Genomic DNA, 12594 nt, shown 5'->3' on the forward strand with positions numbered 1-12594 from the left:
TACTTCTTCCATTGTTCATTTGTATTTACCATTGGTAAAGAGTTCCAGTCTTCGCCTGTCTGGGAGTGGGCGACGTGTTTTACAGAAGTGGTGGGCAAGTAGTGCTAGTCAATAGCGTGGTTCGTTTGGTCGTATCGTGTGTTCGCCCCCTGCCGTAAACAAAACAGTGGCAATTTTGCAAAGACGTCCAGTGTTTTCATCGTGTAATGTATAAGTGTCTGCCTTAGCAGTCTCATGTGCTGTCGTCTTTTCCCGTTCAGTGGTGCTAATTGGCTTTGTGTTGAACTATCACAGTCATCTGGGTAGTCGCTAGCCCATCGACGTTCGGTGGGCAGTCGGCCGTTGCTTGTCAGTAGAGCGGAGCAGTGGTGCAGTCATTCTACCTACTATCAATTTGCAAGTCTCTCGTTTTACCAAATTTGTCTAGGCACCCCAGCCTGGATTGTTCGGCTTGTTGATGTGTTTGCCAAACTGAAAAACCATTTACGAAACGTCCGCAGTGTACCTTCTCCGCGGCCGCTGTCCATTCCATGCTATTTTGATCTTTGCTGCTTCGCAAAAAACGATCAAGCACCGGTAAGTTGCGTTCCGTAGTGTAGTTAAATAGTATATTTCAGTCAGTACCGTCAGAATCTTTCCTTTCTGTTATTGGGTTATTAGTTAAATGAGCTAGAGTATAATATATACTCTGCTGTTTCTCATCGTTCTATTTGACGTGCCATTTTGGTTTTTGATTGCGAGGTTTTTGTGGGCTATCCTATAGACCGACCTATCCTATAGCCGCGAACATGCACGTTGAGAATTTTTTGAGTTGGCCACGTCAACTCTTCGAAGGCTTGCCGCATTCCGATGCGGCTGCGAAGAGTTTACGGACTGTTGCACCACCATTTGACGGGCAACACCGGTCACGCTAGCGACACGAAAGAGATGATGTTATGAGATAGCAGCTTCCAAATGGTACCTGCCCGTGCCTAGATCACACGTATTTTTTCAGCACGTTCCATAATCCAACGCTGTCCGCGGCATGTGATTGACCTGTTTGTTCACAGCAATGTAGAAACTGCGTATGGTCACAACACCTTTTCTGTGCTATATAAGTGTGCCGTTTTAGGTCAGCCCAATTTATGCTAATCATACGTTCCTGTGCTTTTTGAGCTATATTTGTGCATATTGATTATTCTGTCAGCTGCAGTATAATATTATTGTTATTATGCAGCTGCTTATTGATGATCAAATTAGAAACGAAGTTTTCTTGCACCCGTGTAGGGAGTGAAGCTATACGAATCAATATTGATACGTATATCGTATATGTATATTCCGCGATCTACGTATATCGGGGAGCTACAGAGATGGCGGAATGACTTATTGCAGGGCTTCTGAAAGTTCCTGAACTGGTGGTGCCGATCAAATCGGTGCGAGTGGTGGCTGCGTTGCAAGCTGCTAAGTCTCTACGGAATACAATGGTAAACGTTCGCGTAAATTAAGAGCGACGAGCGCCTTTAACCGTAAAAAAAAATACTCGACAAGGTTTGATGGTCTCGTTTATGTTACTCTGCCTTCGAAAAAAAAATATTAGCCATACGACGCTAAAGGGCAATAGAGTTCTTGATGTAGAATGATAAACATATCAAATCAGGTTTTAGATGAATCTGAGTGAGAAATGCCGCCTGTTCATATCTTCAATTACCATCAGTGGTATTTCCTGTTCCTACGATGAGACGCAACATATTTCAGCTTACGGATATCTTTCTCCGTGTGACTGGTGAAGCTGCTGTTTTTTCAAGTACTTTATTATGTTGTGTTCGCCGCTGTAGTATGACTAGATAGTTAACTTTCATTGGCGCACCCCAAACTGAGGCACTCCTTCTGAACGATGTTCTCGTTGATTCTCGACATTTGGTGACTGCATTAGGGTGTATCGATTATACTACTAAAGGTGTATATTCTGCCGTAGCAACTGTCAACGTTAATGTTCTTCGATTATCAAGGCAGTGCTTCTAAAAACAGTATGGATAGTGTAACAAGCTAAACCATTATATTTGACCTCTCGGTCCCATTTTTAGCGTGCTAATCGCTTGTGTGCTTCCGAAACGGGCTTCCTAGTCGCTGTAGATGGAAATATATAAAGCTGAAACTGGCTTACTTCAATATTTCTTATCGGAGCAGAGGCTTAAAGGTTCAAACAGAATTGACTCTGAATCACTGCAAAACACGGTCCGATCTACGAGCTGTTTGGTGGGGCCGATGCTGAAATCTGACAGCGAAGCGGCGCTGGAAGCTAGATGTGTAAACTGGAATTTGCATTAATACGAATCTATGTTAACCCATCTATGTTTATATACGAAACGGACTGGAGTGACAGCCAGTACGTACAATAGAATAGAAACATCGAATTTGCACCCGTGTAGATATGGGTATGGAAAAAATGGAAGCGTGTCCATTGCTTAGTAGGATAGATACTGTTATAATAGGCTAATTATCGTATTGAAACCAATCATTTATCCTGTTTGGATTTATAAATTTTGTAAATATATATCCTAGTAGTATCTTAGATTGAGGTTGAGCTAATATATCTGGCCAGAAGTTGTGACTATCTCAGGCTAACTAGCGCGTGAAGCGGTTTGACTTATTTTTCGTCAATAAGGTTGCGCAGCAATACAGATGGAGACAACCTCCTACGGTAATACATAGCCGATTCCCTATGAAGATTGCGCCCAAAATTTAATATAAGCGACAATAAATCGTGATTCAAGTCTTGATTTATCTGTTGTCGATTCTTGGCTATGTTTCAAAAAGCCACTAGTAAAAGCATTTACGATAGTAATCTACTAAAAATGAGTAATGTTTCGTCACTATATGTTCGAGTGTAGCATATATTTTCAGAGCATAAATTTAATTAGCTGACTTCTGTTTTGCAGTTGCACATGGCAACGTCAGCAATATATATTCTCGACTTGAAGGGGAAATCGCTGATTTGCCGGAACTATCGTGGTGATATCGAGAATAATGCAATTGAAAAATTTCTTCCTCTCCTCATGGATCGAGAGGAAGAAAGTTACTCGACACCGATCATTCGGCAAGGTACGGTTCTTAACTTATTTAACTGTAATTTTACTTGAGTTCATCTCTCGTCACACAGTTTCTATGAACAACTAACTATTAGTTCGAAATCGGTGCAGGATTAGCCATCAGCTCATCTTTATGGATGTTTTCATTCGTCTTTTCTAAGGAACCTTTGCTAATGAACTAGAACTGCCGTTTCAGGGGAAGTGACGTTTGTTTACATCAAGCACAACAATCTCTACCTCGTGTCACTGTCGAAGAATAATTCAAATGTTGCGCTCATATTCTCGTTTCTGCACAAAATGGTGCAGGTGTTCAGTGAATACTTCAAAGAGCTTGAAGAGGAGTCAATTCGGGACAATTTTGTCATTATCTACGAACTACTCGATGAATTGATGGATTTTGGTTACCCACAAACTACGGACTCGAAGATCCTTCAAGAGTTCATTACCCAGGTGCGAGGATTTTCTTAAAAAAATATTTATTTTTATTTAAAAAAACACCTTGTAAACAGCAAAAGGAGGAAGATCTTTGTGCCTCGTTTGTACCAATCGTTCCCTTACGCAAACAAGCTACCTGTGCTTTTTTTTCGAACATATTTAGCCTAACCTAGCATTATGTAAGTTATTGAAAGTAATTATAGCCGTCCTAGGATTTGCATCCGCTCAATCGATTCTAGCCCTTTTCTTTTTCACTCTGTAGGAGTCTCATAAGATGGAAATCGCACCAAAGTTGCCTATGGCGGTGACGAACGCAGTGTCATGGCGATCCGAGGGCCTAAAATATCGCAAAAACGAGGTGTTTCTTGATGTCATCGAAAGCGTCAACTTACTCGCCAATTCTAACGGGACAGTACTTAGGTTGGTTTTCCTGTGCAATACACGTGCATCAAGAATCCTATCTATATAGAAATGGCAAGCGCGGTCTATGAAAGGGAGGCCATGCTGAAGAATATGCGTCTGCGTGCGTCGCAGTGCTCATTGGCGACAAATTTTTCGAAGTCGTACCGGCATTTTCAATGTACTTGCTGGTTTACAGCATATCTACACTCTTCTGTCATGGAAGCTTTTTCTTTCGTTTAAAATAGTTTATTATGAATTACCTTGCTTTGCAGGTCTGAAATTGTGGGATGCATTAAGATGCGCGTCTATTTATCAGGAATGCCTGAACTACGCCTTGGGTTAAACGATAAAGTCCTCTTCGAAAGTACCGGCCGTAAGTATTTTGACCTGAAACCTCTAACTGATACAAATGGCTCTATTTTTGAGCCTACCGCCACGACTCAATAGAATTAATTCTGTTCTCAGCATCATTGTAGCAAGCGTCCTTGGTGTCTTCTTAAAAGGTTTTTATGATGTCCTTTAACTCCAGTTTCTAAATACGCATTCTATGCTTTGTTTTAACAGGAGGCAAAAGTAAAAGTGTTGAGCTTGAAGACGTCAAGTTCCACCAATGCGTCCGCCTGTCGCGGTTTGAGAACGACAGGACAATCTCATTTATTCCGCCCGATGGTGAATTCGAATTGATGAGCTATCGTTTAAATACCCATGTCAAGCCGCTCATCTGGATTGAGAGTGTCATTGAACGACACGCGCATAGTCGAGTCGAGTATATGGTACGTGATCGACCAATATTAGAAGTACATCACCTACTACTAATACTAATAAAACCATGATAACACTCTAAATAAATAGTTCACAAACTCCGGAAGCGTGTTGTACTAGGACTGAGATAGTCTAGGTCACAGCTATTGGAACCAATCATGGTGATTTCACGAGGGTAAAGGAAATGCAAATTTAGAAGTTTACGAATACTCGCAATCTTAAACGATCCTTTTTGCTATGTATGTTAAAAGGCATTAAGGTATCACTGGTAGTTATCATACGTTTGAGTACTTACACTGAACATAGAAGCATTCTAATTAATAAATCTAGTTTTTTCAATATTTCGTTTTTGAAATGCGTTTAGATATTGTTACTTCTGCGACTAAGAATGTAAAAAGCGAGCCTTAGTTGGATGTATTTGAATTCTGGATGCAGGTAAAAGCCCGCTCTCAGTTTAAGCGCCGCTCGACAGCTAACAATGTTGAAATTATTGTCCCAGTACCTATGGATGCTGATAGCCCAAAGTTTAAGACAACAATCGGTAGCTGCAAATATGCTCCCGAACGTAGCGCCTGCATATGGACTATTAAAAGCTTTCCGGTAAGTATAAGGACCAGTCAACACTATATAATATAAATAAAATATACCACTATATATATTACAATAGTTTATTATAACGATGCGGAGAATATCCGAATCATCTTTAAACGCATCCAAAGTATTAGAGTGCTCAACCTATGCAATATTATCGAATTCCGAATGTCAGTTTATTTTTCCATGTTACTGAAAGTAGGCCAACGTCATTGATTCAGATTGGCACCGATCGTGAAGGTTGTGTCCGTCCATAAGCTTCAGTGCTAAAAGATAATGAAACCGCTTTATTTTTTTTACTATAAAATATCACCTCTTTTCAGTTCTAAGATTTTCCTAGAGCTAACTATTAAAGAATAAATATCCTTTCTTTTTAGGGTGGTAAGGAATACTTGATGAGGGCGCACTTTAGCCTGCCGTCAGTCGAGAGTGAAGAAGTCGAAGCCAAAGCCCCCATTGAGGTGAAATTCGAAATTCCGTATTTCACAACGTCCGGTATTCAAGTCAGGTATGTTTTGTGTGTATCTAACTCAGTAAGAATTAAGCGTATATGTAACATGCACAATTTTCTGTAAGGTACCCATGAATGTATTTGAAAGAAATATCCTAAATTTTTCTGTAGTGACTTGGCATGGGTCGTATATTTTTCTGTAAACACTAGCTAAAAAGTTTAGATCAACTGACTTAGAATAGGAATTTATTTAAATAAACTTTAAATTCAACATTTTACTTTCATATCTTACAGATATTTGAAAATTATTGAAAAATCCGGCTATCAGGCTCTGCCATGGGTAAGGTACATTACACAAAATGGAGACTATCAACTTCGGACGAATTGAAGGACCACAAAGCACCAGCAGGATTTTCCAGTTACGTTTGAGTACGCCTAACCTGTTTCCGTGGGAAAACGTTTTAGGCTTATCAAAAACAATTTTTAGGCGAATGTGTATGAATATATAGAGAGACCTATTTTCGTGTGAGTCCAAGGATGTGTCTGTTAGAGAGTTCAACTGGCAAGACAACAATTGCAGCAGCTTGCAGAAGTTTGAGCAGGGTGACAAGGCTAAACGGCTTCAGGCGATAACGCCGAAGAATTAGTTAGCAGAGACAATGTTTATCGGTGATTTAGGGAGTGGCGACTTGTAGGGCGAAGTATTTTGTTACGGGAAGTGTAGTCGTAACAAGTAATCTAGTGAATGAGTCTTTTCAAATATCTTAAATCTTCATTCGATTGTAGAAATTACGAAGAAGACGACCGAAGATTGTATATTTAGCCGCTTGCATTTGTGGATCTCTTCAAATTTCTCTGGTACCTATTGCAATAAGTAGATGTTTGCTTAATAACGCGTTTATTCATTCAATGTAAATTAGCTGAAGCTGTAACCTAGAATGGCAAGAACAATAATTTTCAATTTGCGTGGAGTCGCTCGTAAAGTAAATAGGAGATCACTAACCTAAAGGTAGGTTATGTTTGCCTTAACCTATCATCATTTTCCGCCAGAAATTATTTAACGTATTTAAACGTAAATAACTGTATCATTTGTTTTATTTTTGCAATCGTGATAGATGACACAGACATATATCCATCTTTCTATATAAATTAGTGTGTAGACATTAGATCGAACTACAGACGCGTTTTTTTTACTTCAGTGCTGAATATTATGGGTTTGTGGCAATATTAAGATAATAACCGTAGATGTGTTAAGCTAACCGGCGATAAGCAAATGTTTTAGAATAGATAGTCTAACATTGCCGAGACGTAAACTTATTAGGTGTCCTAAAGTGTACCACGCAAATAAGGTGGTAAGGTGGTTATAATCCTCCACAGATTTCTCGTTCCAAAGACTCCTCATATATCGTGTGGATGGCTTCGATTGGTAGGCAGACTACAGTGGCGCCAACCTTCATCAGAAAGTCGTTCTTGGAAGGGAAGGGTGATTTCACATAGAGCAACTGAAATAAAAATAAGTTAAAAGTTCAAACAACAGGACTATATATATATATATATATATATATATATATATATATATATATATAACAAAAACTAATAGCCAGAGTGAAATAAAAGAAAGTTGTTACTATACTTGAAGCATTTTCTTTAGCTTTAACGATATTCACTTAAATAAATGATATCTTACGGTGCGTTGAAGATTGAATACAGTTTGCCTATTCCGCCCTTTCCCCAGTGTGCTTTGATGGATCTCGGGGCGAACTACTTATGGTATATTCTGCGAGCCTTAAACAAAATAATTAGCTTATTTTACAAAAACTAAACCTGCTTGTGACTCTGGCGCGTCTTGTTTTAAGATATCAGGTATTATTTCAAACCATTTTCAAGCCCTGGTTCTGGAGATAGTACTAGTGCTACTTTTCGTTAATTATACTGCGTCTTTTTCTATGCTACCCGCCTTACATCATAACTTTCGAAGTAAATTAGTGATAATTTGCTGAAGTGATTTTTCGGCAGCTGTGGTAAAGCCTTCAAGTGAAAATCAAAGGAAGTGAATTGATTTTGTGGTAAATAAAGGCTCAGAATGATCCCCATTCAGCGTTTCGAGTGTAGTCGGCGGGTGAATTATAAGGGACAGGCTTTGTTCAGCCATACTAATGGTCAAGCCAATGGAACCCGTTATATGTATATATTAATACTTAAACGACAAGTTCGAGGCTTGATTTTCTTTACCCCATACGTAATAATGCATGATTTTGATTACTAGCTGCCACATATTTGGAACTTCATATCCTGTAACAATTAAGTGGATTCAAGTTGTTTTCTCTAGCTTTCTGACTGATTCGCTTTTCTTTTCCCCCTTTACTGTTTTCGTCGTTTTGACACTTGAGACCATCAATTAACAATGAATATAACCATGTCAACAAAATCCTGTAATCCAGTAATTTAATGAATTTACATGCGGTTGTGGAGATAGAGTACTTATAAGTTGAAGTCTTGTGAAGCGAATATCAAAGATTCCGAAAGCATTCTGTACGCGTCGTCTTATTGAGGCAGTCGATGGAATATTGAAGGAGATAGTCTATGGAGTACCAGGAATAGTAACATCCCGATAGGGTAAGAATAACAGGGCCGAAAATATGTTTGAAAAACCAAGAAAAACTTCAAAGGCGCTATTTTCCTTGCAGAACTTTATACCATAAAGTTATTACATATGTTAGTGCGTACTCTTTATTCAAGACCAGCAAAACTGGCGCATATTGGTTTCGGCATTCCAAAATGTGTTTACAACTTCAAATCTTTTTATTTGAACAAAATATCTTCGTCATTTATCAGAAGCAGCCTACTTAAAGCTAATAATTCCACCGTAACGTTATAATTAAAAATATTTACTTAAATATTCGTTATGAATCCATCGGGTTACGGCCATCTCGTGGAGTCACGTAGTGTTTGCTTATCACGTGGTTATGTATGTTTACGTAGAAACGACATTTGGAAAGCACTCGATTAATTTTTAGTACCTTTTTTTTTTAAGTTGTGTTCATTTGAGGTTTTTTTCATCGTGTATCCGACATGGCAGTATAGGAGCTTTATACAAAAGAAGCTATATAACTCGATAAAATATACCTTCCTTCCTTCCTCAATTCAACTCACTGCTAAATATTAGCGATACCTTTAAGCATTTGACGCAATTGTCCGTTTTCGTACGTACACTTAAAAAAATCGGACTCTTCGTTTGATTCATCTATTGTTTTGCCCACCGCATCTAGTGTGATCTCAACGTGAAAAGGATAACGATGCAGGATTTTCCAAGACGAGTCCTGTTAGGAATATTACTTTAGTTGCGATAGTTTCAAACACCGTTTGCAATTTAGCACTCACCTATCGTATACTAATTCTATAATTATGCATTTGTACGTAAATCTCTAGGCGATCCATTGGTAGCTCGTTTTTTGATGTTCTGACCGACGTTTAAGCTCAGTAATCTTATTTCACGTTTTACGACCGTTACCACCACTTGGTATTCCACCAAGCGGTCGAGTCGAATTTTGTCAACGCTCGGATTCTAATTAGACAAGTCCCTCCAGTTTAGCAGGTAAACACTCTACCCATTACGCCATCGTCGACCGAAAGGTGCAAAACCTAGAACCATAATCCAAATAGGCGAAAATATTTTATCCGCCTTTCCGTTGGTCTTTTCGTGCAGTTTCTTTGTCAGACCATCCAGGCACTGCGACGGCGAAGTAATTTGTGTCGTTTAAAGCACGATACAACGAGTACCGGTTTACCGTGTGAGGCACAAAATTATAGGCAGAATAGTGTTGCTTTCGCTTGGTGCGGTACCATGGGCTGCGCTAGCCAACCAAATACAAAAACTTCTAACAGAAAATGACGGCCAGAAGCAATAAATGCAGTTCGTGTATATTTTGCGAATGATCTTAGTCTACGTGCAGTCGGTATTCAACAGGTGTCAGCATGAGACAAGCAAAGCTTGTGCACAATTAGGCCTCCGCGACGTCTTTTCGTTTAAAATCAAATGAGAATTCGCGTCGAAATTACGTCAGTGGTATCGCTTTACCATGTGATTCATCCAAGGGATGGCTTGTGACGAGGCGCAACATTAATGACATCTTTTACATATCGAAGGATCTAAGCTACACCGCATGTCGAATTTTCTGCGTTTCGAAAGCGGACATCGATCCCATGGCTGAAGCTAAAGAGCGCAAAACTATCTTCACTCTTCACTGAACATTTCTTCACTCTGAAAACAAAGCTTGTTTTCAGAGTGAAGAGCTAACTAAGCGGATCCACAGTATCACAAGCACTTTTGGCTGATCGTTATTCGAGTTTGAACACGTCAAGCCGAACAACTGTCCTTTAAATAATATGCGGTTATTTAGGTAACTGATAGTTTGGGTATTGTACAAAATTCTGTGCGTATATGTATGTATAACATAATGGTTCTCCACCATTTTTATGAGAGTTAAGAAAGTCGATATTATCCCCGAAACTGCCTCTTTCTATTAAATACTAATAATGATTCGATGTAAACTTGACAACAAACAAAAATCGCCAGCTGTATAAATCTTAGTTGTTTTATTTAGCGACCTATGCTTTGCCTTGGGTTTGGGAAAATTTCTCTTTCGATATACTTTAAGCGTCGGCTGGCGTTCTGCTAATATGCTTCAAAGGAATAATCTAGGCTCTAAAAGCAGCTCACATTAATATGAGACTTTAGTAGTTAATCTAGCCTATAACGACTCCTCTACGAGTAGTCAATACCTGACATGTCTGACACATGTGAAAGAAACTACCTTTATCCGTTTTCGGCCACTTCGGTACGGAACAAGGAAGTGCAATTTATCGATTCGATGAAATGTTTGCGTTATTTAAACAATAATACGACTGCGAAAACTGAAGACAGAAAATGATCCCGTCACGAAACCGCACGAAAGACGATGGAGAGGATGCGTGATTCAGGCGGTGGTGAGTTGTAACAATTGGAATGGCTCGCTTCTGCTGATCAGGTTCTTCATCGATTATACACTTGCTCGATGTCGGTTATCCGACCAAAATCAAGTAGGAAAAATCAGTAAGATGAATTTACAGGAAGAGATCATTCTTTGGTTCCGTTCATCGCTTGCGCCTTTAGCCCGTTTTTGGGATCGGCTGCGCATATCAAAAAGGTCTCATCCATTCCTCGTTCTCCGCTCAGCTTCTGCATCGACCCCGTTACAGAAGCTTCCCACGAATAGGTCCTTGCAAGCTTCGAACAAGCTAGGCGTGATGAAGGCTTACTTTTCCTTAATATATAGTTTACCTAATTAGTGAACGTCTTGCTAGTTATGCGTCGTAGATATACATTCGTGTTCGCTTTTGCTATTCAGAATGAAATGTTGAAACAAGCATTTTCATTTCAATGGTTCAGATTATTTCGGCGGCACAATGTTGCATACTAACTCAGTTAGTTCATTGACGATCTTCTTCGTCCGGAGTACGTTCAACAAACAGCTCAATAGTTACTATAAATACCTGATCTCATTTCTTACAATTGGACCGCGTATACTATACCTGAAGTTGTCAGGACCGAATCGAGAACAGCTAAACCTACCTAAATGTGAATATTTTTTCCGCAATTTCATGGGAAGTTCATGTTTGAATTTTACTGATTCAGTATCACCTGACGTAGTTAGCCTTGAAAAGAGACCAACCCTTGTTGTAAAAATGGCCGTCCTATTTTTAAAAGGTCGTCTCAGGCAGAGTAGCCAGCGCGGTGATTCTATTACTACCAACGGAGATAGAACGAGTAAATATCGTCCCTTCTGTAGGTACTTCATCTACTATGAGAACTTTCGATTTTCAGCCCATGTTTGCCGGTGACTATAGTACGAACAGCTGCGTAACGTTCACAGGACGTAACCATGTTCTAAATTACGTACTGTAAAGCTCGGTCCAGATGAACTCTACCGTTGTGACTGCTAAGGGTATACCGAGTGCATTCTTTCTATAGAAAGACTTTACCGTTTTTAGGACGAACTCGTTCGGGCTAAAAGGTGGATAAGGTGCATATTACTCAGATTATACGGCGAACAGTTACGTATGCTACGTATATAAACCGTTCTGGATCACGCTATGCAGTAGGGATGATTGTATGCGGAAGAAAAGGTACGAGGGGCAAGGCTGGGAATGAGTAGCAGCTAGTGAGCATCAGAGAACTGTGGACCGATAATAAGTATATAGGCACCAGTGCATCGAGGGCGAATCCGGTCTAGCATATGAGTATGTAATGGTGGTTTTTGTTGCATATGCAAAATCAGTCAACTTCATAATAGATTGTGTTCAAGGCGTCGTTGGAAGACCCTCTGTGTCATGAAATAGTTAGCATGCCAAGTTCCATGGTAAAGGAGCGATAGACAAAGCAAACATATAGTTGGACGACGAACAATTAAAGCCTGAGTAAAAAAAAAACACACATAATTGACAATGAACGGTACCGACAAACAGCAGATCTAAATAAAAAACAAATTAGAGCTAGTATAGCAGGAGAACTATGAAAACATTAGAGATAAGTAGCTGCGTATAACGGTGTGACGGTTCTTGTGCGAAATAGAAATTATACATATAGATAAGACACGCTCACTGACTCCGAAGGCAAAGATAACGAGTTTTATTTTTATTAAATCTTAACCGGCATGAATCTGTTAGCATATATAAAAAGGCCTGATCTTACTAATATAATAAGCCATCGTGCGTGGCAATAGCAATATGTTATTAGAATTACGCTTACGAAGAACCATGTATAGTGGTAATGCTGCCGGCAACTTTAGTTTAGCAAAAATTACTCGATTCTCTAAAGGGCCGCGTCCTCAACAGGCCTCGCCTTAA

General features: G+C 39.5%; 1 protein-coding gene across 3 annotated transcripts; it reads left to right on the forward strand.

Annotated features, from left to right (window-relative positions):
• Nucleotides 1-63: 63 nt before the first annotated feature.
• AP-1mu (adaptor protein complex 1, mu subunit) lies at nucleotides 64-7341 on the forward strand. Of its 3 annotated transcripts, none has more exons than XM_022792414.2 (9): nucleotides 64-576; nucleotides 2919-3081; nucleotides 3265-3518; nucleotides 3766-3923; nucleotides 4178-4278; nucleotides 4470-4678; nucleotides 5103-5267; nucleotides 5636-5766; nucleotides 6004-7341. In XM_022792414.2, exons 2-9 carry the CDS (start codon nucleotides 2925-2927, stop codon nucleotides 6095-6097), a joined length of 1269 nt encoding a protein of 422 aa, XP_022648149.1. In that variant the 5' UTR covers nucleotides 64-576; nucleotides 2919-2924; the 3' UTR covers nucleotides 6098-7341. The 3 variants fall into 3 exon arrangements, with proteins under 3 accessions (XP_022648149.1, XP_086835445.1, XP_022648147.1); XM_086979319.1 differs by lacking the exon at nucleotides 64-576 and adding an exon at nucleotides 938-957; XM_022792412.2 differs by lacking the exon at nucleotides 64-576 and adding an exon at nucleotides 1209-1463.
• The last annotated feature ends 5253 nt before the right edge of the window (nucleotides 7342-12594 follow it).

This window comes from Varroa destructor, unplaced genomic scaffold (genome assembly GCF_002443255.2).
Source record: "Varroa destructor unplaced genomic scaffold, Vdes_3.0 BEIS01000002.1, whole genome shotgun sequence".
NCBI lineage: Eukaryota > Metazoa > Arthropoda > Arachnida > Mesostigmata > Varroidae > Varroa > Varroa destructor.

Coding starts and splice junctions, on each gene's coding strand:
- AP-1mu (XM_086979319.1), top strand. Junction 5,268..5,635: donor GGACTATTAAAAGCTTTCCG/GTAAGTATAAGG, acceptor CTTTCTTTTTAG/GGTGGTAAGGAATACTTGAT. Junction 5,767..6,003: donor ACGTCCGGTATTCAAGTCAG/GTATGTTTTGTG, acceptor CATATCTTACAG/ATATTTGAAAATTATTGAAA.